Source organism: Coptis chinensis, chromosome 3, assembly GCF_015680905.1.
Source record: "Coptis chinensis isolate HL-2020 chromosome 3, ASM1568090v1, whole genome shotgun sequence".
NCBI classification, from domain to species: domain Eukaryota; kingdom Viridiplantae; phylum Streptophyta; class Magnoliopsida; order Ranunculales; family Ranunculaceae; genus Coptis; species Coptis chinensis.
In genome coordinates, this window is record NC_141458.1 from 23012175 (window position 1) to 23039490 (window position 27316).

At 35.3% G+C, this 27316-nt stretch overlaps 2 protein-coding genes, 1 long non-coding RNA gene and 1 pseudogene across 3 annotated transcripts; 1 reads left to right on the top strand and 3 right to left on the bottom strand.

Annotated features, from left to right (window-relative positions):
- Positions 1-1010: 1010 nt before the first annotated feature.
- On the top strand, positions 1011-2042 carry LOC147508671 (uncharacterized). The gene has a single exon (XM_086597516.1). The coding sequence runs from the start codon at positions 1011-1013 to the stop codon at positions 2040-2042; it is 1032 nt and encodes a 343-aa protein (XP_086453642.1).
- Positions 2043-5524: 3482 nt separating this feature from the next.
- LOC147508672 (uncharacterized) lies at positions 5525-6618 on the bottom strand. Its single transcript, XR_015216404.1, has 3 exons — positions 6312-6618; positions 5960-6041; positions 5525-5831 (listed from the first exon to the last, which is right to left on the bottom strand). It is a non-coding gene; the product is annotated as an uncharacterized LOC147508672 (long non-coding RNA).
- Positions 6619-12992: 6374 nt separating this feature from the next.
- LOC147508673 (protein EI24 homolog pseudogene) lies at positions 12993-20199 on the bottom strand (annotated as a pseudogene).
- An 810-nt stretch (positions 20200-21009) lies between these two features.
- LOC147508674 (glutamate receptor 2.8-like) lies at positions 21010-26114 on the bottom strand. The gene is made up of 5 exons (XM_086597519.1): positions 25641-26114; positions 23878-25187; positions 23410-23713; positions 22239-22648; positions 21010-21675 (listed from the first exon to the last, which is right to left on the bottom strand). Exons 1-5 carry the CDS (start codon positions 25912-25914, stop codon positions 21133-21135), a joined length of 2841 nt encoding a protein of 946 aa, XP_086453645.1. The 5' UTR covers positions 25915-26114; the 3' UTR covers positions 21010-21132.
- Positions 26115-27316: the final 1202 nt, after the last annotated feature.

Sequence of the window (27316 nt, forward strand, 5' to 3'; positions counted from 1 at the left end):
ACCAATATTTGTTGCTGGCAGAGTATTTGTTATCAGACCTTGGTCGGAGGAGATCGAAACACGAAGGAAAGGAGCTAGAACAGTCCTTATATGGGTGAAAATGGACTTGCCAAAACAGATGTGGACTAAATTTGGTATGGGGTTTGCAGCCAGTATGATTGGTAACTCAATTTGTGTGGATGAAGCAACAAAAAACAGAACAAGACTAAACTATGCAAGGATATGTATTGAGGTGGATATCGATTGCACTTTTCCTACCTCATTGGATTGCAAGATAAAAAAATGGCATCATAGTTAATGTGGGAGTGGAATACCCATGGATACCATCTGTGTGCAGCAAGTGTAAGACTTTTGGACACTCTGACACCAAGTGCAACAAGAACAAGCAACAAGTGTGGAGGCAGAGAGTGCTAGTGGTGAACTCAGTTGCAGCAACAAACGTTAATGTTCCAAACTTTCAAACAAGACAAACAAGCACCCTTAGAAATGAGATTGGTGTGGAAACTACAACATCATCTCCATGTTTGGAGATTGAACTGTTTAAAGAAGCACCTACCAATGGCGTTGGATCTATCTGGGAGAATACTATAGTGATTAAAGACTCAACAACCGAACAAGAACACCCAGTCGTAATAACTGAACAAGGGCCTATAGTGGTGTATCAAGCACAGTCTGGCACTATTACTGACAAGGTTTCAGTCCCTGTACTGATTGAGTCAGTTGTTGAGGATCTTCAAGGTAGGAAGTACATTCAAGACAAGGACAACCATAGCCTCATTGATGAGGACTTTGATACTTGCGATGAATCGAATCGTATCATCGCCGCTGAAACTGATAACTTCTCAGATGATCAAGGTGTTGAAGAGGGCTTGGTAGTTGTTACAAAAGTTACTCCACCAAGGGGTATATTGAAAATCAAGACCAGGTCACATCAAGAGATACTAGACCAAGATTCTAGTTGGATTGAGACCACCAAGAAGCGTAGGGGGAGGTCTAAATCCAAACATTAGATGGATCCAGTGTGTGTATGGAATGTGCGGGGTATTAATGACCTCCACAAGGCTGCGGAAGTGAACAAAGTTAGAGTTAGTAAGCATTTGGGTATTTTTGCATTGCTAGAAACTAAAGTTAAGAATGAGAATTTTGACAAAATAAGGAATATTTGTTGTCCGGGGTGGAACTTTTTGGAAAATTATAACAAGTGTACTAGTGGAAGAATCTGGATCTGCTGGGAACCATCTCTATTTGCTATTCAGAAACTAAAAGAAAGTGATCAATTTATCCACTGTAAGGTAACTTACCTGCCTACTTCGATGATTTATATGATGACAGTGGTGTATGCTAGTAATGCTAGTTTTGATAGACTTAATCTTTGGAATGATATAGTTAACTTCCCTAATATCAACAGTAATGCTTGGTTGGTTATTGGGAATTTTAACAATGTGCTTCACTCTAATGAGAGGATTGGATGTGATATAGTACATCCAAGGGAGATAGTAAACTTTGCAAATTGTCTACAATGTGTAGGATTGTCCGATTTGAAAGCCTCGGGCTTCTTTTACACATGGTCTAATAATTCCGATGGTAACAAGAGAATCATGTCGAAGATTGATAGATGTGTAACAAGTAGTATATGGATGTCATCCTTTACTGCAACCAAGGCAGAATTCCTACCTCATGGAATCTCTGATCACTGCCCTATTCTGGTGTCATGGAGGGACTACTCAAAGAAAGCAGGACCTTTTAGATTCTTTAATTCATGGGTACACCATCTTGAATTCAATGATCTACTTTTTGAAGTGTGGAATCAGAGAGTTTATTCAAATCCTATGTATGTGCTTATGGAAAAAATCAAGATACTTAAGGCGAAGCTCAAGGGATGGTCGAAGAAGTACTATATGAATATTTCTGCAAGGGTGGACAAAGCTAGAGTGGAACTGGTTACACTACAACAGTTGATTCAAGCAAATCCTCTTGATTCTAATTTAGCGAGGCTGGAAAGGGAAGCTATGAAGATGTATGGTATACTAGCAAGAGCTTAAGAACAAGAACTAAAGCAAAAATCAAATTGTGACTGGTATACAATGGGAGACAGAGGTACATCATATTTTCACAACTTTATCAAGGAAAGAAAGAGTAGAAATTCCATATGGTCCATTACAAATCAGAGAGGGGACAAGTTGAGTACTCATGCAGAAGTTGTTAATGAATTTATGGGTTTTTTTAAAAGCATGATGAGCACTTAAGTTGAGTTACAAGTGGATGATAGTTTCTTTGAGGAACTACACGTGAGAAATGTAATCACTTCTGACATAGTAGTGACTTTAAAGCAAGAAGTTACCGAAGCTAAGATTAAAAGGGCTTTATTCAGTATGGGAGATAACAAGTCACCTGGACCCGATGGTTTCACTGCCTTTTTCTTTAAGCATTGTTGGAGTGTGATAGGAGCAGATTTTACCAATGCCATTAGTAATTTTTTTATTACGAACAAGTTACCGAGAGTGGTGATTGCTACTCTTTTGTGCCTTATTCCGAAAGTTCAGAATCCAAACAAGGTGGGGGAATATAGGCCTATTGCTTGCTGCAATATCATTTATAGGTGTATTACTAAGGTAATTACTAAAAGATTAAAACCTTTTATTGAAGAGAGAATTGACCCTTGTCAAACAGCATTCATTCCAGGCAGGAGCATTCGGGACAATTTGTTGCTTTCTCATGAATTGTTGAGGAACTATAGTAGGCACAGGATTTCACCAAGATGCTCTGTTAAAGTTGATCTTAAGAAGGCATATGACATGGTGAGTTGGAGGGCTATAGTGTGCATGCTGAAAAGATTCAAGTTCCCCTCAAAACTGATTCAGTGGATAGAGGTATGTATATCATCACCAAATTATTCAGTTTTGATAAATGGCACAATTGAAGGATTCTTTTTAGGAAGGAGGGGACTCAGGCAAGGTGACCCCCTCTCACCCTATATGTTTGTTTTGATCATGCATGGAAGTGTTGGGCTGTTTATTGAAAGAGGGTATTGAGTCTAAGAAGATCATAATGCATCCCAAATGCAAGAAAGTACAAATCTCACATTTGTGCTTTGCAAACGATATTCTAGTATTTGCAAGGGCACAAACTGATTTGGTCCTTACTATCATGGAAGTTCTAAAACATTTCTCTGAAGAAACATGCCTTGCAATGAATAAATCCAAGACCACTTTTCTGGTGGGTGGCCTATCAGAAGATGATGCAGAAGCTTTGGCAGAATTGATTGGTATTAAACTAGTCTATCCCCCTATTACTTATCTTGGTGTCCCTCTAATTGCATCGAGATTAGGCATTCATGAATGTTAGCCTTTAGTAGAAAGGGTTTCTAACAAGATAACTAGTTGGAAGGCAAGGTCTTTGTCTCATGCTGGGAGACTTCAACTCATACACTCTGTATTGAGTTCTTTTCATGTTTACTAGTCTCGGATTTTTATTATTCCCAAGACTGTTCTTGATCAAGTGTCAAAAATGTGTGCTAGATTTCTATGGAGAATAAAATGCATCAAGCTAGTTTGAGTACTATTTGCCTATCAAAGGATGAGGGAGGACTAGGTGTTACTGATTTATATAGGTGGAATAGGGCCTCTTATTGTGGTCTTGTGTTCAAGGTGGCTTCTAAGGAGGATAGTATGTGGGTGAACTGGATTTGGCAACAGCAGATCAAGAATAAATATTTTTGGACTATGCAAATCCCAACAGACTGTTCATGGGTTTGGAGACATGTTTTGAAGACAAGGAAACTTGCAGCAAAATAAACAAGGGTGAGAATTGCTACGGGAAAAGATACATTCTTATGGCATGACCCGTGGTGTATAGATGGTGCTTTGTTGCAGAATCAGGCAGCTACTATGGCATGGCAATTTCCTGTCGATTCTAAAGTGGATGTTCTTATCACAAATGGGAAGTGGAACCATTTAGTTGAACTACTTTCAGATGCAGAGATAAAGAAGACTATAATGGATACACCCATTAATAGTCACATAGATAAAGATACAATTGTGTGGACACCAAATCCGACAGGGAAGTTTACTTCAAGTTCAGCTTATAAGGCATTAAAGAAAACAACTGCAAAGGTATCTTGGGGCAGATTGGCATGGGGTAAATGGGTAATCCCTAGACATTCATTCTCATGCTTGCAAATTTTCTTTGGGAGCTTGCCAACACAGGATCGCTTGATAAAGAAGAAGGTACTAAGTCATTCCTTATGTTGCCTTTGTAACCAGGAGAGGGAGAATACTAAACACTTATTTTTCCAGTGTGTATACTCCAAAGAAGTTTGGAAGGGCATCAAGAATACCATTGGTATAATGACTGATGAAACAAACTCTAACAGAGAGTGGTCTAGTATACTAAAATTATGCCGAAAAAGAATGAGGCAGCGGAAGTCTACAAAGTGTATGTATGCGCAGCAGTTAACTATATATAGAATGAAAGAAACAACAGAAGATTTAGTAATGCTAGATGTCCACCTAATGTGTTGAGGGAGCGATTACTCAGAGATCTCAAATTCTATTTACAAGCCACACTGAATACAATCACTGATTCGGCTCTAACTAGAGCTCTTATTCAAAGATTGGGGTTGCAAGTTGAGATGAGACTGAAGGAAAATATTGAATGTATGTGGGTCAAGCCTGATTAGGATATTGTAAAGCTTAATACAAATGGATCTATAACAGAGGACTCAGCCGGTATAGGTGGTGCAATCAGAGACCATGCAGGAGAAGTGTTGCTTGCATTCAATGGAAGCAACTCAGGTAAATGCATATTCACTCAGGAGCTATTGGCTATCAGAACTGGACTGGAAGGATGCATTATGAAAGGATTCAAGAAGGTGGTGGTGGCCTCAGACTCTTTACATGCAGTCAAGTGCATTAACAAGATTGAAGCCCCCTTGGTACTGCCTCAATCTTGTTTTGAGCATTCAATGCTTGTGTCCTCTTTTTGAGATTATCTCTTTTATACATGTTTATAGGGAGACAAATAGGCTTGCAAATCATCTGGCTACAATAGGTAAGTGTTTAAAAGAGAATGTAGTGTATTTCGTAACGTATACTACTACAGAAAAGTCTTAAGATAGCATGCAAAAAACGCTATAAAATGTTGTCCATAACGTTTTCCAAAACGCTATAAATGATAGTGTTATGCTTTTATTGATAGCATTTTCTGAAAAAACACTATTATATTTATAGCGTTTTTCCGTTAGCGCTATTACAGACCGATAGTGTTTAATATGGAAGTAATATGCTATTTTATTGCATTTGTTTCTATCACTATCTATTTATTAATATCGTTTTTTCTTTAGCGCTATCAATTCTATAGCATTTTAAGTTGTGCACTATCCATTTTAAAGCATTTCTTAATCACATGCATTTGTAATGAATTTTGCTTTTTAATCTCGGAAACAAGATTAATTTTTATTTTTATGTGGATCCAGATGGATTCGAACCATCAACCTCTCACTCTCATTAAGTGAGCACTCTTTCTCATTTTGAGCTTATAGATCCACGAAAAAAAAACACACACACACACACACACACATGACATACATTTGATTTAAAAAGGAGTAATCACTTGTAGTTATGTGATTATACTCAAAATGAAACATTCCAAAAATTAAAAAAATAAATCATCCTAGCTCACCAGAGTCGTCACATGAATTTAAACACACTTATCGTTCGTTTTGAGCACAGTCCTCAACACGTTCTTGGATGAAGCCAACAAACTCGTATCATTACTTCTCAACATAGTACACTTCTAACACGACTACAATACTCCAAAGTACTTTTTCCTTCCTGAAATTTACAAAATAGAATATTCTCACACTTGGACCACAACTCGATATGTTATAATGCATAAGAAAATCAAACTCTTAAATTGACTAATTAAAGATTGCAAAGAACATACTACTGGAGGCAAGTACCTGAAGTGTGTTCCTGTCATAAGGGAGGCATGCACGTATACCTTCTCATAACCTTTAGGCATCATGTTCGTAAAGAAAACCCCTATAACCACCAAGTTGGATCACATATGATTCAGTACAAACAATAACATTCTATACTCCTACGAATTCTAACAAGCTCTTCCTTCCAAAGTAGAATAATCTTTCTATTTAGCTAAATCAGACGTACACATAATTAATGATATATATCCTAGAATAATTCAAGTGTTGGTGATAACTAACTTACTGTACGTAGATTTGTCATGCACACTATGCTGAACAATCACTAATGTATACACATTTCATTTCAAACTAAAGTAAATAAGGAGCATACCTTTAAAGCTTAATAACTTGGGTACTCTCCACCGAATTCAGATATTCTAAGTACAGCAAAACCCCAAGCTCCTTTCAACATACACAAGAAAGTCTCATTCATATAATAACAATAAATATATCCCAAGTTTCAAGTAAATTAAAAATCAGATCCTAAAGCTAATCTAATGAACTCCCTTAGTCAGTAACCCATAACAAATCAACCTGACCGAACTTAAACTTTAAGTTCTGATATATAGCTAACTCACCTTACAGCTAAAATAAACTTTTGGATGCCAAGTTAACGTATATTATTTACTACCTTTTGTATACATAGCCAACAAACAGAACCATAAGGCATATGATAAACTAAAGGACATCATGGATAATTAAGTGCAACTAATTGGCCATATGCATAGTCTGGCCATCTAAAATCATATAAAATTCTACACCCCTGCCTTCATATATCAACGTCAGAACAGTTGCACCTACTCCTAGAAGCATGGAACATTTTAGTAAAAAGCTATCAAGTTATATTAAGCCGCCAGCAAATACGTCATATATATATTACCAATGAAGTAGATTCATAAATGTGTAGAACCTTCTACAAAGTGACGCCACTGACCCTTTAAAATGGCAATCACAAACGGAAACCAAACAAGAATTCGAACCACTTATTACATAGGCAATGACATCAAGAATTACCACAAAAATAGCTAGGTTCCTCTCATAGAAAGCAGCGCAAAGTCCTCAAGTCCTCACGTGTACAAGCCTATACCATAATCCTTAATGGAACACCTGAATACAGAAACATATGATTGGAAACCTTGAGAAAAAATTTCTAAAACTTGCCACACTCGAGAGCAACAGAACCGCAATGTCTGACAAAGGGAAAATAGCATAAATTGAAGCGGGCCTCTTTCAGTTTTTAGTTTGAGAGTTTTTTTTTTTTTTTCTTTTTTTCCCCCCAGAATTTATGTCGTTCCCAAATTTATAATTTTCAGTTTATTTATAATTTTTTTGTCCCCAGTTTCCAGTGTACAAGCTTTCAATATTCCAGTGTACATGTCTTAACACTTGAAATGAAAGTAGGTGTAAAAGAAAGGCTAAACTACTAGATTTCAATATTCAAATTACAAAGTGAAAAGAAGCGTGTAAGTAGAAGGCATGCATATCAAGTACCTGAAGTGGTGTTCCACTGTTCCTGTCATAAGGAGGCATGCATGTATACTTTTCTTAGATGGACATCTCAAAACTAGTCGCGCAGACACCAACTACTTATGGCATGGTACGTTGAAAAACATCTTAAATAGAATTTGCAATGTTAATAACTTCAATAATAGATATAGCGAACCTAATCCACGGTGAGATCAAGATGATACCTGATAAATGCTCAAAAAGCGCAATTTAACTCTCGATTATGCCTCTTGTTTAGCCATCTTAGTAGACTAATAGTGTTTGTAAGTTAGTTTTATGATTCTACATGTCAAAGAGAGAGTTTTGTGGAATATTATAGAAAATGGGGTAAAACGGAGCAATTTGGAGCATTAAGGATCACATGGGAAGCCCGTGGACAATCATGGAGGAGGCCAAGGAATTGGAGCTATTAAAGATGCGACTTAGACCTATTTTAAAGCCTATTTGGAAGCCCAAGGCCAAATAATTCGTTGCTTGGACCAAAGCCCACAAAAGAGGATAGAAGGATAGAGCAGAAGAGACAAAATAGGCTTACGCGCCTCGGGACGATGGATCGAAAGGCCCGTGACGATTGATCGTGTCTGAGACGCATGAATAGTGGGACCAGACGTATGGATCGACACTATAGCCAATTTCTTCTCAGTTTTGGAGACGAAGTTAGACTCTGAAAGAAGTTTATTTGTATTATAAAACAAATGACGGTTTGGAATGCTTTTAGAGCTCATTGTAACCTCTATAAATAGAGAACCTAAATGCCTCATGTAATTTGCCAATTCACTTATACTCTTGTCTCCAAAATGTGAGGCAGAGAGAGATTAATAATAAAAGATGGGTAATCTTAAATACACTCTCCATTTCTAAGAGGGCACTCTCCGACCCGGAATTTGTTATTACATTTATGTCCCAACTTAAAACCCATGTTTTCTAAGAGGGCACTCCCCATTAAAAATAGTGGTAACCTCCTATTGCCCTTAACTAACTAGTTTGCATTATGCAACTCTATATACTATCAAAATACACTCTCCTTCCTCAATTATCTACATCCAATTCAATTTTCCTTGACTCAACTCAACTCAATTTTTCTCTACTTCTCAACTCTCAATACCTCTATATTTTAACTCTCAAATGGAGTGTGTATCATTATCCAACTCTCAAATGAACGATTTATCGCAATACAAATACCCACATATCAATGTCGAATAAATTGAAGATTATATGATGTTAGAAGAATCAATTGAACATGAAAATAAATAAATTGGAGATTAATGTAATTGAAATTGCCTAATGGAATTGAAACTAAATGAATTATGATAATTTGAATCTTAGATTTCAAAATAAATTTTGTGTAATCTTGATGTATGTGCTATTTTGATGAACGGTAACACATTGTCATAAAATACCATAAACCACGGTAACGGGTTGCTGAAACATAACCATAAATTACAGTGTCGGGTTACCATTTACCAAGTAAAGATACAACAAATAGACACCGAAAATTCGTAAACCATTCGGTATCTTGTTGCTGTGTTATCAAATTCCAATATTTAAATATTTCATCATCTATTTGATAATAATTTTATTAATAATTAGCATATTTTAACTTATTTGTAGTTGTTTTAGGTGATAACTTAGTTCCAACAAGTAGAAAACATTTAGGTTATAATTTTTTATTTTCGAATTGGTAGCAATTGTACATGTCTCTAGGGTTTGAATAAATATAATTCTAACTAGACTTTGAAATCTAACATCTAAATTTTTACTAGCAAATTAAAATTGAATTATATAATATAATTTAAACCCATTCTCCAATCTATAATAAAACATTTAGGTTATAATTTTTTATTTCGGAAAGGGTTTGAATTAGTACAGTTCTAACTACACTTTAAATCTAATATCTAAATTTTTACTTACATATTAAAATTGAATTAGACAATATAATTATTTAAATTAACCCGTTATCCAATCTATAATAAAACGTTTGGGTTGTAATTTTTTATTTTACTTTACTTATGTTTAGGATTTAAGGTTTGAAACAATACAGTTCTAACTAGGGGTGGCAATGGGTCGTACGTGTTGGGTCGGGTTCGTGTTGTATCATATCTGGGTCACGTGTTAAGAGAGCAAACCCAAATCCGACCCAATTATTAATCATGTTGAATTTATCAAACCCAAACCCAACTCGCCTATATAACGGATTACCCAACAAGTGACCCGCTAAGCCAACGGGTCAATTTCAAATCAGTTTCGGATCGAATTCATAGACAACCTATATGCAAAATATTTAGTATTTTACGATTTTATTTATCAAAAAAAAAAAAAAATATATATATATATATATATATATATATATATATATATATTAATTCTCAAAAACCATTCATAATTCAATTACATATCAATGAAAATTGAATAATGAAACATGTATTTATCGAATGAATCAATATGACAGCTAATCCTTCTCCTTTTAGTCATTTATTTTAAGTTGTTGGGATAGTGAGATTTTAAAAAATAATTCACTTATCTTAAAACAGGTTATACATATCACGGGTTGATGACCCGACCCATTAGACCTGAGAACTAATCAAGTCTACCAACGAGTTACTCGGGTTAACATATATATGTGACCATAACCCAACCCATTTATTTGACGGGTTCGGCGGGTCAACCCTTAAATGACCCAAAAGTCTTTTTTTCTAACCCAAACCCACTAATTTCGTGTCGGGTTAGCGGGTCGTGTACAAAACTGCCACCCCTAGTTCTAACTAGACTTTATTTGAATCGATTTAACATCTAAATTTTTACCAACAAATTAAAGTTTTATTAAATGATATAATTTAAACCCATTTTCCATTCCATAATAAAACATTTTGGTTATTATTTATGATTTCAGAATTGATATGTAGCAACTGTACATATGTTTATGGTTTAGCCAATACAGTTCTAACAATAATATAACTATATTTTGAAAAAAAAAAAAAAAAAACAATACAGTTCTAACTATATTTTTAATCTAGTATCTAACATCTATTGCATTTGAAAGTTAATATTCATTATCTAATCTAACACCTATTTTATTATTATTTTTTTAATTTGTAATGGTATCAAAATATGAGATTCCTCGATATTCCCAATTTAGAGTTTAGGGTTTAGGGTTTAGGGTTAGACATCTCGATATTTCAATATTTCAATTATTTTGATATCTCGACATCCAAAATTGAGTTTTCATTTCGACCAAGTATTTCAATATTCCAAAAACAATTTTGATATTTCGACCAATTATTCAATAACTCAATAATTCAATACTATTTTAATATTTTGTCCAATTGTTTTTATGAAATTTCGAAATCAATTTATTCTCTTTTTAGGTTCATTTGAATTTCCCTCTCAAAATCAAACTCAAAACTCATTTTCAACTTTTTGGCTTCCCACTCAAATTCAAACTGAAATTCAAACCCAAATTTTAGCCATTTTTCTATTCTCTTTCTTTCCCCACCCTCAAATTTACTTCTCTTTAAACACTTCTTCTCCATTCCTAATATAGAAACTTACAAAAACTCAAAACTATGGGAGATGGTGAGCATGAAAACTCACCCAATCCACACACTTGCAAGGTAATTTGTTTGACTTATCTTCTCTACTTCAATTGTTTTATTTAAGTTGGGTATATGTGTAACTATTTTTCTTTTTGTTGAATTTAAGTCTAATTTAAGCACATTGAAAGCTTACATTGGAATTGGAAGTGGACGTTGATAACATATGTCATGGGTTTGGGACAAAAGCTATTGTGAAAGGGAAAGGGAAAAAAGAGGAATCATAGAATGTTGTAATCTTCTCAATCTTATATTAATTTCGGTAACTAGTTATTATTTTACAAATACAATTTTCAGCAATTGAACACCAAAAGTTTGAGCAATTTTCAACAACTAAATACCATTTATCAAATTCGTAACTGGATACTGAAATTGAGTTTTAATTTTGGTAACTGGTTACTGCTTTACAAATACAATTTTCAACAACTGAACACCAAAATTTTGAGCCATTTTCAGCAACTAGATACCATTTATCAAATTAGGATACGAAAATTGGGTTTTAGTAACTGGTTACCGCTTTCTAACTACAATTTTCAACAACTGAACACCAAAATTTTGAGCAATTTTCAGCAACTAGATACTATTTATCAAATTAGCAACTGGATACCGAAATTGAGTTTTAATTTTGGTAACTGGCTACCGCTTTACTATTACAATTTTCAGCAACTGAAGACCAAACTTTTGAGCAATTTTCTCAAATTAGGGATACCGAAATTGAGTTCTAGGAACTGGTTCCCGCTTTACAAATACAATTTTCAGCAACTGAACACCAAAATTTTGAGCAATTTTCAGCAACTAGATACCGAAATTGAGTTTTAATTTTTGTAACTGGTTATCGCTTTACTATTACAATTTTTAGCAACTAGATACCAACATTTTTCGGCAACTAAACACCAACATTTTGAGCAATTGTCAGCAACTAGATACCACTTTACAATGCACACCACTTAATGCTTATATTTTATGGCAAAAGTGCATAAAATAAGTATTAGAGTTATAAGGAAGAAAACTGACGTTAAATTATGGAAATGCTGAAATCTACATTTTCAACCAGAGCCATACTACAGGGATTAACATCACAAGATCAAGAGGTATAGTAACTTACAAACTCATGTAAGACCAAATAAGCATAAACCATAGGACATAGCTTACTCCAAAACATCAATAGATGATCCAAACTTTATGCAAAAAACAGGTAAAACCCTCATCACACCAAGACCATTAACTGAGTTAAACCATTGAGTTTTAATTTTGGTAATTAGTTACCGCTTTACAAATACGATTTTCAGCAATTGAACACCAAAATTTTGAGCAATTTTCAGTAACTAGATACCATTTATCAAATTAGCAATTGGATACTGAAATTGAGTTTTAATTTCAGTAACTGGTTACCGCTTTATTATTACAATTTTCAGCAACTGAACACCAAAATTTTGAACAATTTTCTCAAATTAGGGATACCGAAATTGAGTTTTAGTAACTGGTTACCATTTTACAAATACAATTTTCAGCAACTGAACACCAAAATTTTGAGCAATTTTCATCAACTAGATACCATTTATCAAATTAGCAACTGGATACCGAAATTGAGTTTTAATTTTAGTAACTGGTTACCACTTTACTATTACAATTTTCAGCAATTGAACACCAAAATTACGTTGTTAGCCCTTCCAGTTACTGACAAAGAACTGTTTCTGACAAGCAAAATCTTGGTAGCCCTTCCAGTTACTACCAAGGGAGTACTAACATTACCAGGGAGGTTCATAGTTCAAACACATAAAAGTAAAGAATGACAGAGACTATGAAAAGTAGCACATTGTGGATTCATGACAATCAAAAGAACAAGATATCAAAGATTTGCTTATGAACTTCCCCATTAGCAATTTCCCAAAATAAAAATGATATTGCTTTTACTGCTACACATCCAATGCATAACCAGAATTCCAAGAAAAAGCTATTACATCATTTTCAACAGAACAAGCACCTATAAGAAGCTATGGAAAAAGTAGAAAACTTGCAAGCAATGAAAGTAAAAACGTCTTGGAGCACTGTTGCACTGAATAGCAAAAATATGAACTGTTTACATCAGCCAAAAAACTTGAACCCAAACACTTTTACTCCATGTTTACAAAATATCCATAACTTATGTAGAAACTATAAACAACAAAATATCCTCCCAATAATAATAGAAATCCATCGAATCTAGAACTGCAGAAACTAGAAATGCGCAACTACAATTAATTTTAAGTCCTTCAGTCGTCTTCATCATCATTTGTACAAAACTTCTTCACCATCATCTATATTTTCTTCTTCTTCTTCGTCTTCGTCTCTATCATTTGCTATGCCCTCATTCTCCTCATCAATAACAATAATTGTCAAGTAAGAAAGTTATTACAAATGTCAATTTAAAAGTGAACCTTGACATAATCATATCGTAAAGACTACAACCCGAAAAATGCAACTCAGTCAAGAAAGAAGGCCTATTTAGCACTCGTAGAGAATTCACACTTAACATCGACATATCCACTTGATTCATCCTAAGGTACCTCAATGAAGCAAGACTACTTAACCACCGAAGAGTATCATCTCTTAAAGCTGAGAACTGTGAAGAAACATCAAGATATTGCAATTCATAAATATTTCCAAGGTTGTGAGGGACTAGATATAGGTGGGAGTGGGAGCTACTATATGTTTCAGTTATACTTCTGGAGGTATGTTTCAGTTATACTTTGTGCAGATCATATTGTACAGCTCAACAAGCAAACACTAGTATTTTTCAAAAGTTGCAATTTTCAAAATTCCAAAGTGATAAAAAGTTTTAACTCCAACAATATCACTACACCAAAAAGTTTTTATGAACAGGCTAAATGTAAAATCAACTTGCCACTTCGATTCTCAAAATTGGGTAAGTTCAAGTTTAAGTACGTACCATTATCAATATTTTGATTGCGTCAGTGTTAAAGCCTTCTGAAAGTACTCCCACTTCTCCGAAGGAATTTCACCTCCTCCAGAAGACATACCGACTTCTAATAGACAACCAATTTCATTGACAATAGCATTTTGCAAAAAACATAAATCAAAGTCACTTCTAACCTTAAAATAATCTCAAACAAAAAATAAAATCAAAATTAGTTCAACTACATTTGAACTTACCCAATCACAAGGAGGTGGTCTATATAGGGTAATGTAAGGAGCGGGATGACGAGGGTTAAAATTCACAAGGTAAGGATGACTGATCGCGTTATACCACTCCAAGTATGTATCCACACAATCCCACATGGAGTTTGAGAAAGAGGTACTCTATCCTGCACTGGTATAATATAATGATCCCGACACTCCCAATATTGGTTCACAATTCCCGTATTAATTTTTCCAGTTTTGTTTTTTGAAGATGACAGAGATGGAGACGGTACTAACGGTATACATTGTTGAATTCCAAACTGACGCAACACCCTTTCTCCAAAATACACCTCGTCTATGTCAAAAAACCATATCAGCCATGATTTAACCATGATTTAGCCATGATTTAACCAAACCAGCCATGATTTGCTCAACATTTCCTTTCTTTGTATTAAATATGACCAATGATTATTGACGTTGAGGAAGAAAAGGTATTGAACCACGGGTCCAATGTACCATTCTCTAGGATAAGCTATTACGTTGAATATTTGAATTTCTATGGCGTAAACAAAGAGTGATGGATCCAAGTAGACAACAAAAGGTAAAGCACCAAGACACCTTAATTAAGTAGACACTAGTTCCGGTTAATTTTTTCCAATGCTCTAAGACTCCAAATTTTGTCCTCCTAAGAATAGCTTTTTCCAATTAACAAGTCAAAAACAAAGGGGAGAGAAATTAAAAAGTAATAAAAAAAAACAGTACACCAACCAAGCACCTTTTATTTTCAATTCCACATTACAAGTCGATTATGTTGCCTTTGTTTTACAACTAAAAAAAAAAAAGACAAATATAGAAGAAATAGATCGACTTGGGATTTTGAAAGACTTACCATTAGTGGAGTATTGGAGAAATATCCAACAAGTTCAGAAAAGAGAGGAAATCAGAGTATTGGAGTGATGAAGATGCTACAGATGGAGGGAAGAGGAAAGAGGAAAGAGCTAATGAAAAAGTTGTTGGAAACCGATGAAATAACACAAAAAAACCAACATACGTGGTCACCCATTTAACTGGAGCGTGCCCCTCTAATTTTTTTCTAGACCGGACGGTTTTCTCTTAACCTAAACCGATTCTCAGGTTGGAGAGTGCCCTCTTAGGAACCGGGGCGTGTATTTAACAGGACCCTAAAAGATCGGTTTTAACTAGCCGAGTCTTAATAAATTAGTCTTTCTAGTATTATGTTCTTTGACTCTTCTTCTTCTCATTCTTCGTGTTCTTCTTTCTTTATGGAAGACTAATCTTCTCCTTTAAGGGAGAAGATGAAGCCGGTGCTTAAGGTTTAATGATTATTCTAGTTCATGGTGTTCTTCAATCAGGTTAGTTCTTTATATTTTTAGTTATTAGTTCCATTGCCCAGACTAGGGGATGGAAGTATAGATTAAGGTTTTTATTTATTGCAATCGAATGTCATGCTAGTTTAGGGTTGTATTTATTGCAATTGAATATTTGTTAGTAATATGCTTTTATTTATTACAATTGAATCCAATGCTAGAATAGGGTTTTATTTATTGTAATTGAATATTATACTATTATTCTCTACTTTTCTTCTAGATGTGTATTGTTTTAGAGTAAGGGAAGTATTCCTTATGTTTGCCTTAGATGGTGATTCATTAAATAGCTGCCCAAGCTCACATAAAAGAAAATAAGATATTAGTAACATAAAACTTAAGAACAACCTTGAGTAGAGTTATTTGTTAACGATGTTTTGTCCAAGAGGGCATCGACACTCACTCGATTGCCTAATTGTAGTCTACTTGTGAGAACAACCATGAAGCAGAAGGTCATAGATCAAAAGTATTGGTGGATTGTAATCTCTTGAATTCCCTTTCTTATAAATTCTCAATAGTATAGTTTAGTTTAATTTAGTTTAGTTTAGTTTAGCATTAGAATCTAAAATCTCTACAATCATAGTTTTAAATCCCTCAAACCCCCTTTCCAGTCCTGTCTTTCACATAACATACACTTAAAAGTGGAACGATGCCCTACTCATCCTTTACTTATTGAGAGATAATTAGGTTTTGATACGCTTTTATTTTGTTTGACGACTATCATCTATCTACATCATCCATATACCATCTCACACACAAAAAGAGGCAAGGTCAATACCTGGTGCACAGAACCTTCCAGACTGGAGAGCTTGCCTAGAGAAAGAGCCATCTGACCCTTATAATTGTCTACCTAGATTGTTACAGGAATGGAAACTTGAGTATCAACTTATAAGGAGTCAATGCACGGATGGGTTATTAGGAGAAAACCCAAAATTGGTTATCATCAAGACATGGTTACTAAATAGACCAGGCTACCAGCAATACATACTTCATACAAAGAAAAAAATAGAAAACCTAAACTTCAAGACCTAGATTCGAAAACCAATATTTCATATATTAAAACCCTCCTACCAAACTGGCTACTAATTTAATAGCACTAATAACTAATCATTATCGTGAACATGATCAAGATAGTTTGCATGGATAGTATTGTACCATAACGATAAGAAGAGACAAAAGACTACCCCCAAGATTACAATAAATAAGCTAGTATAAGAAAGTAACAATTTTAGAAGCATCGAGAATTCTTTTTCCTTTTTTTTTTTTTTTCATATCTAGTAAGCTCAATGGACACAATGTAAAAGCTCTTCATAGGGGGGTTCGTTGGACTAATTAATATATAAACAAATAGTGAATATAACATAAACCAAGAAGTATGCGAGGGTAACCAACAACACCATTAGCAAATAGAAAGCACCTCAAATGAACTTTTTTCTACCTAAAATGAGACATCTGCCTAGAAATATTAAGGATTACAAATAGATGGCATTCAAGTATTTAACCAGAGTTATATAATTTTATGGTCCTTCAAATATTTAGACAAGCTAGAAAGTTGATGGTTGACTAACATATCAATAATCAAATTTTCCAAACCAATGTACCTAACAAAAACCACAAACACCACTACCACTCAAGCTACTAGAGACCTATAATATACAAACAACCATAATTCCCAAACAATATATCAAAATTCGTTATGACAGTGTCGATAAAAAGATGTCGGCACAACCCTTCAACAATGAATTGACAAATTGTATATTTCTAAGTCACCATAACTTAATGAGTTCCCCAAGTGCCTTACTTATTACTGTACTACTACAATAAGAATCTAGTCTGGTTAATGGTTTAAGCAAATAGTAATGTCATATAAAAACCCAATTTCAGTTTGAATCCAATTAGTGCAAAAACTAGCTCACTGATTAAATAGGATAACTAAGTCTACTTTTCAAGACAAACAAACAATATGGGCATTTGAGTAAAGCTATTTCTAACGAAAATGGGCACTAATGAACCAATTAAAACAACACCATTCATGTACATCGAATCATAAACCATTCAAACATACATTAACAAGAAAAGAGGACAAACCTGAAGGTGGAGAATGAGGGAGGGACAAAAAGCCACAGGTCGTACCTCGAGATGCGAGTTGATGAATATTGGTATGAGATGGAGAAATGAGTGGCATCAATCCATCTCCGTATATAACTAGACCTCTGCTTGCTTTATCTGCCATTTTGTCGTATCAAAACAGATTTAGAGTATTCTACATTGAACTCAACTACAAAAAACCAAATGCAAAAGGAAAAATTCAAAATTTAACTAAACCCCATTTCATAAATCATCAAAATATATTAGAAAATAATTAAATAACCCCAATTATTTACCTTGATGGATTAAACCTCATGAAGTGTTACAAAACAATCTAAAAAATAACCGAAACAAAATATTAGTAAATACGAAATCATAATTTGATTTTAATAACCGAAAAAAGAAGATATTTAGTATTTGGTTGAGTGTGAGTGCGATGAGTGAGGAGATTTGAGATTTGTGGGAGAAGACAAATGGGAAGGAGTACTTACGGCCGCAGTGGGAGAGCACGAGCGGCGAAACCCTAGATGATAAGAGATTTTCAGAGAGGGTTGATAAGAGAGAGGAGCGGCGAAAATGGCTGTTTGGGGAAAGAGGGAAAATAGAAAATTTGAAGGTGGGTGTTCGTGGGATTTTGGAATTTTCCTTAACCGTGGACAAAGTGAACGAATCAAAAAATGAAAATTGCTACCCGCGGGAAAGGTAATTTCAATTGAAGTAGGCTGATATTTTGGGCTAAAGTCCGACAAAGGCCTGCCATTTATAGCAATAACTAGAAAACGCTGTATAATTTCATATTAGTGTTGATGCTACGAGAGTTATGACATTGTTTTAATGAGAGAAAATGAAGAAGAAGAAGAATTTAGAAGAGAGTAGGCTAGAATAATAGGGTTAGAGTTCTTGTATCTTGATGTTCTCTATCCAGAGTTACATACTTATACTAAAACTAAAACATGATAATAGAAACTACTAGATATGGATGTCCACACTTATAGAAACGTGGGACTTTCCATCTTGAACATATTTTAATACTGACATATTATAATACTCCCCCTCAAGATGTAATGCCGCACACTTGCAAAGTACAGCTTGAATGGCAGAAAGAAAAGATAAGAATACAGCTCCCCCTTTCGCATAGAACCGTCTTTAGTTGACGAACTCGAACAACTGTTGACACGTTATGGAATGTGAAACTGTAGGTTTAGACAACAACAAACAATAACACTGATTTGATGTGAATTTCTTGGTTGCTACTACCAATATCACTGTTGAAGTCTTGCATAACATAAATTGCAAACAATAACAGTGATTTGATGTGAGCTTCTTGGCTGCTACTATCAATATCAATGTTAAAATTTTGCAAAATACTGTTATGGGTACTCCTGAATACCAGAAAATGGAAACTGCAGTTTAGGCTTGACTGTTACCAGCTGAATGCTGAAGAATCTATATTCTCCTTAACTGCTGCCTGTTGAATATGCCTTGTATGAGGGGCGAACGCCCTCATGAAGTGAGTTCGCCAAGACATGATAGAATATGGAGACATGAGTACTCTTCCACATACGTCTCCATATTCTCTATGTATCTCCATATTCTCCCCCTCAAGTTGGAATATACAAGACGGAATTGGAACACACAAAGGCTTGTCTATTCCGACTTGAATTGAGCACCGAGCACCACTGCGGCATAAAAGGCAAACAAAATAATGATAAATGGGAACTGGATAACCCCAAACATGATGAGGATAACCAAAAAACCACGGACATAATAATCTCAAACATGATGAGGATAACCAGAAAAAAACCACGGACATAATAACCCCAATTTGATTCAAAGAAGTCAAGCCGCTTGTCTATGCCTAGTTCATCGAGATTCCATTTATACTCGAAAGAGTAATAGGAATACAACCACGAAAGAAATAAGAAATTGAGCGCCTTTCCAATGCAAGGTATATAATCTGCAGGAAAAAGAAGGTCAACAAAAGGATTGAATAGACCAGCTCGCCAATTCCAATCATTATCCCCCCAAGGCCAGTAGGTTTATCCACATGAGCTGAATTTTGGGACTTTGATAACTCCTTTTGGTTGTGTGCATTTACTACAGGTCCGTCTCTCCCCATGGCAACATAAGCATACTTTGCAATGTCATTATACCACATGTTGTTGAGTACGAAGCTCAGGACATACAGCGGATAGAACCAAAATATATAAAAAAGTTGAATAAGCCCATGATGTAAAAAGGATACAATTTCTCCACCCTTCCAATAGAACATGGATCCTGTGACCCAAATTGTTGGCACTGATAAGGCAATATCCATTGTAGTATTGGAATAACAACCAAATTAAATACGAAGATACTTCCTAAGAAAATAAAACTCGTTGAAGAGAAAAGACTGGCCAGTTCGTTTAGAAAGTTGCTTCGATCTTAGATAGAATAAGACAACTCTGTGAAGACAACAAGCTTCTCTGAAACCGAGAAACCACAATACAATTGCTTGTTTAGCTTTCATTCTCAAACTACCCATTGATTTTATCAGACAGAGACAGAGATAGAGAGAGAAACAGAGACCTCCTGGAATGGCAATAGCTCAACGTGTTTTTGCATGAGATAGAAGTCGTGTGCCCCTATAATACTTCAAACAAACAACTTGATTTGAATATTAAAAACTGAAAAAGAATTGATTTTTTTCTTCTTCTTGTATACTAATTTTAGGAAATACCTCTCCTAGCATACCACTAAACATATATTTGAACCTGGCTCTGATACCATGTAGAATTTCATATTAGTGTTGATGTTAGGAGAGTTATGACATTGTTTTAATGAGAGAAAATCAAGAAGAAGAAGAATTTAGAAGAGAGTAGGCTAGAATAATAGGGTTAGAGTTCTTGTATCTTGATGTTCTCTACCCAGAGTTACATACTTATACTAAAACTAAAATATAATAATAGAAACTACTAGATATGAATGTCCACACTTATAGAAACGTGAGACTTTCCATCTTGAACATATTTTAATACTGACATATTCTAATAAATGCAATTGATTTTATTGCATTTTCTGTGCAAACGCAATTGTTAGTGTTCCAGTTACAAATATACCATAGCACTAGATGGATAAACGCTATCCTCCAAAATGCATAGCGTTTTTTTATAAGTGCTATTAAATGAACGCTATCTTATTGCATTTTTGTAGTAGCGTACCTCCTCTTGATCTTCAAAGTGATATTATTGTAAAAGAGGAGGTAGCCAATAGGCTGTACACTAGGTTGGTATTAATACAGGTGAGGGTCTGCCTAACCCTAGCTTAACCTTCAAAAAAAAAATTTTTTTGACAGATCAAAAACAAGAACAGTGCTTTCTTTCTATTACATTTGGGTGTTGATACAAGTTGATGTCAGTACCTGCAGTGGGACTTAGACTAGTAGTAGACTTGGGACAACTGTGAACTAATTGAAGTATTCAGGTCAATCTGATAGTCTTACATCATCTAATTCTTCCAAGGCAGTAGAACTCATCCTAACAACGTCAAGATCTATTGATATCCTTCCTTCAACTGGTGAAGTGTTTCCATATGAGTAAGTTGATATGATGGTGAAGCTTGGTGAAGCTTCAATGTCTCCAACCTCCGCTGATCTCTGCCTCTCAATAGCAGCTCTTCTGAAACGAAAGGAGGGCAGGTCCTTTTGGTCATATTGTCGGAGCATTGTTTTGATTTTTGTCCAGACGGTGCTACCCGAAGCAGCTGTAGTCCAAACATGTTTGTGCTTGCAGATGAAAATGACCAAGGATACAATTAAGGCAAGGCCTGAAACCGTTCCTGTAATAATAAAGAGGCCCCGGAAGCTATTTAAGTCCATACTATTCGAAACAACAGTATTTTTTGGATCTGAACAAGTGGTTTCCGTTCCAAACAATGCCAGGTCCAACTTCTTCATCTCAGTACCATCTAATACATTCAATAGTGCTCTAGAAACATCAGCCACTAGGGGTGACCCTTTTGGAAAAGCCTGCAAATTAATCCCAACAATAATCAGATGATGATTGAGTGCAAATATATTCCTCCGACTGCAGATTGAGCAATAATTAGAATCAAAACGCCATTGAGATCATAAACTTCTGTGTTTTCTTTCTCTTTGGCTATGTTCTTTGTTAATATTCAACAAACCATACTGTTTGAACATGCTCATGAAAATTGAAAAGAAAATTAACTTGCTAGGAAGGGATTGGCAGCTGAAGTGGAGTATATTTCTAATTGATGACGTGCTCAAGTGATTAACATTTCATCAGAGATTTGAATGGTAATGTTCACCTTAAACGTACACAGTTGTTGAGCTAGAAGCCTAGAACAATAGAAAATTATAAATAAATCAGACTATATACGATGTTTGAGCTGAGCTTAGTAACTAACGGTTTTCTTTTATCAAAAAGCTAGGGACATACTATACTAAACTGAAGTAAATAAGGACCTTGGAAGGTCAAAACTACGTGAAGATGAACAGATATCACTCTATGCATAGATAACTTTCAGATTTAAGAGAGAGAGAGTGTGGAGGGAAGAAGAGAAACTTACAAACCCGAATCCCTCTGTCTTATTTATAGGACCAATCATAGTGTACTCATTGCAGTTCTTTGCTAGAAAAGGCTTTATGTAGGGCACTGAACCAAAGAAAGCACTAATTCCACCATTATTTTGACTTCCCTTTCGTAAAGCTTTAATCATTTCCACAGGAGAGATAAATGGCTTAATGTTAGATTCATTAAAGCCCCTTTGCTTTAATAGATCTTGAACAAAGGACCCTTGTTGGCAACCCACATTATCTCCATTCTGTTTAAGCTCTTCAATGCTAGTCACAACAGGTTGGAGGCTTTGCACGGTTAGCATTGACGACAAGCTAGCCGTGTAACTCGAGCTCAATATGAGCACGACAAATATCCATACTCCCACAACAAATCGAGTAAAGTTACTCAGTATCTTTTCTCCTGAAATAAATGCACAGCACACAAATTAGCTGTTTATGATGTATCTTAATTTAAAATAAGTTTGAATCACGTACTCAGAAAGCTAAAAATTTAACTATTGAAGAAACTTTATTTGATCTGGAACAAGCTGCAAGGCAAGGCCTAGGGATGAAGAATCCACATTTTAGAATATATAAAGTAGCCGGCTTTCTCTTAAACGGACATATTATACAGTGTCTTTAGCAACTCATATAGTGTTTTGCACAGCTTATACAGTGTCGTATATAAGCTACCCACAAACAAGTTAGTAAACGTAAATTAAAAAATTGTTCAAGACACTAAATAAGCTGCCCCACGAACATGTCCGTTAATGGATATGTCCATTTAAGATCGAGAAAACCTATATAAAGTAGTGTTATATGTGATTTGCAAATCAAAATAAGGTGTAAGTTCCTTACTTTATAAACTAAGTTCCCCCTTCGATGTCTCACTTAATTAACAAGTTAAGTTCTCTATTTTATATGTTTTATATCCTATACTTTAATTTGATCTATTCGAAGATACATCAATCAAGCAACATCCTAAATGCACAAAGATAAGACTTGGGTGAGTTGCTAGCTAGCTAGTTGTTCTAACACGTGGTGTATGTACTAGATGTGTGGTAAATAATTATATGCATCAACCATCTTAATGTTCCTATATATATATATAGAGGCAGTTACAGAGATTTCTATTCTGAATATATATGCATTTATTTGAGTTCATGAGTTTATTTACTGAACTGTGCGCAAAAACGAGAGTTGACATTGGAAACCAGAAGATCATGCCAACTTGTTGAGAAGGTGAGCCTCTAAAATCATCATTTATTGGATGTTCAAGAACCCAAACCACAAACCCAGTGAGAATGAAGAATGCTCCACTAGTTAGCCACAAATCCTTTGAAAGAGGCTTCAAGAATATCCAGGTCTTCTTTTTCGAATCATCTTTCAATGCTACCATCATTGAAATTCCTCCTTCCGTGTACGGCAATGTGAAGTCTGCATACATGGATCGTTTAGATGTGATTATTATACCCCCACAACAGCATCAAATCTCTGTTTCCAGACATCGCAAAGAAGAAAAAGAATAAGCATCAACGTTTTCAAAGAGAACGAACGAAAAATGAAATATGTAACTGTTTGAAATAATCGATTTGAAATTATAAATGCTAGAAGGGGAGGGGGGAGGTTGTGGTTCCGAGAGTTAGTTACCCCAGTATGGAGCTGATCAACCAATTCATCATTACTTCCAGAACTAGAACCATTGGCATTCATGAAGGGCTCAAATTCATATGCTACAAAATATGGTAATGCTGCCATAACCAAATTGAAAACATCTATAGCATACCCTGTGATGGTTGTTTTGTTAGTGTACATATCTCGCTCCACTTTGACAATTTCATTAAAACCGGTTTTCACTGGAACTCCAACCCTGAGCTTCTTACCTCTTGTTGGAATCACCCAACCCTTGGGAACAGTCACTGACTCTCCTGGCCAAATGATAGCTCTAAAATTAGCCATTGACGTCGAATACATTTGATGACTTGGCAAGTTCAAATCGTTTGGAATTCCATGTTCAGGTGTCCAGAATCCAATCTCCCTTTCTCCATTTCCAATTACATTGAGTATCTGGAGTACAGGTGACTGGAGTTCCCCGTTAATGAAATAGAAATCACCACTTAGTCCTTTAAATCTAGTTTTTGAAATAGCATCCAGAAGTTCTGGTCCAGTTCCAGAGGTCTTAATGCTTGTAATGTCTGTGAGGTTGATTTTGGTTCTTGGCTTTTCGAACAGGGACTTTGTTGCACCAACTCGCTCGGCAGCCATAGCAAGAGTTGAGATAGTATCATATGCTCGAAGCCCATAAATGTTAAGATCCTGGTGAAACTTCTTTTTCCATCTGTTTGTGAAATAATCCAGTTCCAGTGATGCATTAATATATGGTTTTATGCCCAAGACGCCTTGCATAGATGCAACGACAGTAGTATCCATTGATTCCAAGAGATTAGTAAGTCGGTCTGTGATAATCCACACATACCCCTCGCTCACCATTCCTATCTCTTTTGCAATTAGAAAGAGCCGAGAACCTAAAGAATCTGACATATCAACAATGAACACCCTATTTTGCATGCTCATCAGCTTATAAAGCTCTAAACGGATTTCGTCATTCGTAGCGGAAACAGAAATGACACTCTTATAGGGAACTCTTATTTGTTCTTCTTGCAAGGCATCAATTAGATAAGGTGTGATTCCATTCCTATAGTCAGAGTTGTCGTAGACAATGACGACTTCCCTCCATTTGAAAGCTTGTATGATGGAAGTAATTGCATTTACTTGAGCAGAGTCATTTTGAGTTGCTCGGATAAAATAAGGTGATCTGGAAGACACGGATAGACTTGTAGCAGAGAAAGAAATGATGGGCACATGTGCTTTGTCTCCAAGATCTATCACAATATCTGCCTCGGATGATTTTTGAGGGCCAATTAAGGCTTGTACTTCTACATTCTGTAACAAGTCTATAACTGTATTGACGATTTATTAAAAAAAAAATCAAAATCAGTCGCCTTAATAAAAAAAAATTGTAATCTCTAGTGATTATACAATTGTTACGAACAAATAGAAGTTCCAGAAATCAATGCATTGCAAGTTGAATGGCTTTAGAACCTATTTACTTGATGCACTAACCAAAATTTATCTATGGATGAGAAACTAAACGGTGTGGAAACATGCTAGTTCCAACATTTTGCTTCCCATGTCAAACTCATGGATGTTATTTCTGATTATCGAAGGAACCTATATTCGCGAATCGCGATATCATTTTTGGTACAGGGGTCATGGCCTTCAACTTTTATGGTGCTATGGTAGTCGGTTGATACAGAAAGGCTCGCAACTCTTATTGCAGAACCTCTGCATGATATCATTTACCAAAATACAAAAACTAGCTATATATTAAGACAAGGAAAATATATGAATACCAGAAAGCGCAGCTTTGACATTGTCTCCTTGAGAATCTCTCAAATGAAGGGACAGCCTAGTTCTGTAGTCAGCATTTGTGGTATAGAAATCAAAGAGTGCCATTTCCATGCAGTCCCACCCAACTCTGCCAATGGTTGAATCCATATCAAGAACAACCCCAACTTGGAAATCATTCACCCGTTGGCCGTGACTAATATTTCGACCTGCTACAAAGTTAGCAAGCAGAGAACAGAAAATAGAGAATACGATACAGAGAGTTTGAAGGATCATCATGACATGATCTCTGGTTCGTATTATTGAGTTAATTTGACTGCCATGTTATTATAGGAGAACTGAGGCATGTCAAGGAAGTTTACAAGATGGAAGAATCTCTGACCAAGTATCAGAAAACTGTTCTATGCTTTCTGGAGGAGTTTAATTAGGTAGCTAAATATATTAGTACGTACTTAGAAATATATATATATACACTGCAAGTCAAGCTATATATAGTACATACACTGCAAGTCAAGCAATGAATGAGTCCGCCATGCTATTTGAATGAGACTCGAGAGTATTCAGAAGGATATGGATGATTTTTCTCCAAATACATTAGAAAGTAAGAAAGTTGACTATTCCATTAGTTGTCTGAAATGTTACGTGCCTGCGTAGTTGATAACTGACCGCTTTCTAGATTTTGTGCATGATCGTGTGTGGTGACTATTTGTGCGCGTGTTTGAGTAGTCCATCTGTGTGCGAGGTTGTTCGTGGGTGCGCCAATTTCACGTGCTATCTGCGAGTGATTCAGAAATTTTGCAATGCTGTAGGTGATCGCACATCAGAAGTAGAATTCATTCACATCATTTTTAAAACATTGGCCGGCCATCTCTCATTTATTGACTTTCCGACTATTTGAATACACTCTTCAGTAGGGAGGCAAACCCGTAATACTCTTTGGACACAGGATCCTGATACATCTTTTGTAAAATTATATTGTAAGATTAATCATTACATCTTTCCTTAATATTGCGATTTGCAGCTCAACTTCGTATTGTAACTCAAAATCTGCTGGTTGGCAAATATGTAACACCACTTCAAAAGTTAAGCAACGGACGCAGTCGTTCAGTTATCTGTGGTGAATGTTTTTTTTCAGTTTTTTTTTCTGATAATTTAAATATACAAAGTACAGTTGCATATCGGGTTGGTGGTGGGCGGACTGCATCATTGTAGATAGTATATTCCCTAGTCCCTACTAGGTGTGCAAAGTTTTCAAATACTTTCTTTTGTCAATGTTTGTTACTAAGAAACATATAACTCACTCACAAATCACAATGGTCGACGACTGTATTTAAAATATTGAAATATGTCTATTTCTGCTAAAAGTTAAAATTGAATAATATAATAGTATTAGATGCACTTGATATTAAAATTAGACGTTGTGACTGGTGACCACTGACCAAACTTATGGAAATCTCCTTTGGTCCAGAAGTGTCCAACAGGTATGAGCGTATGACCATTCTAGCATTCATTCACTAACAACAATTGAAGATGAGGAAAATCAAGTCTTACTTCTGACTTCCTGCAAAAACAAAATCTTACTTCTGACTCTAAGAGACGAACTGGGCCTAAGAGCGGAGATATCTAAATTTAAAATAGAGATTATAGCCCAAGGACAAAACCCAATAATAATTTCACAATA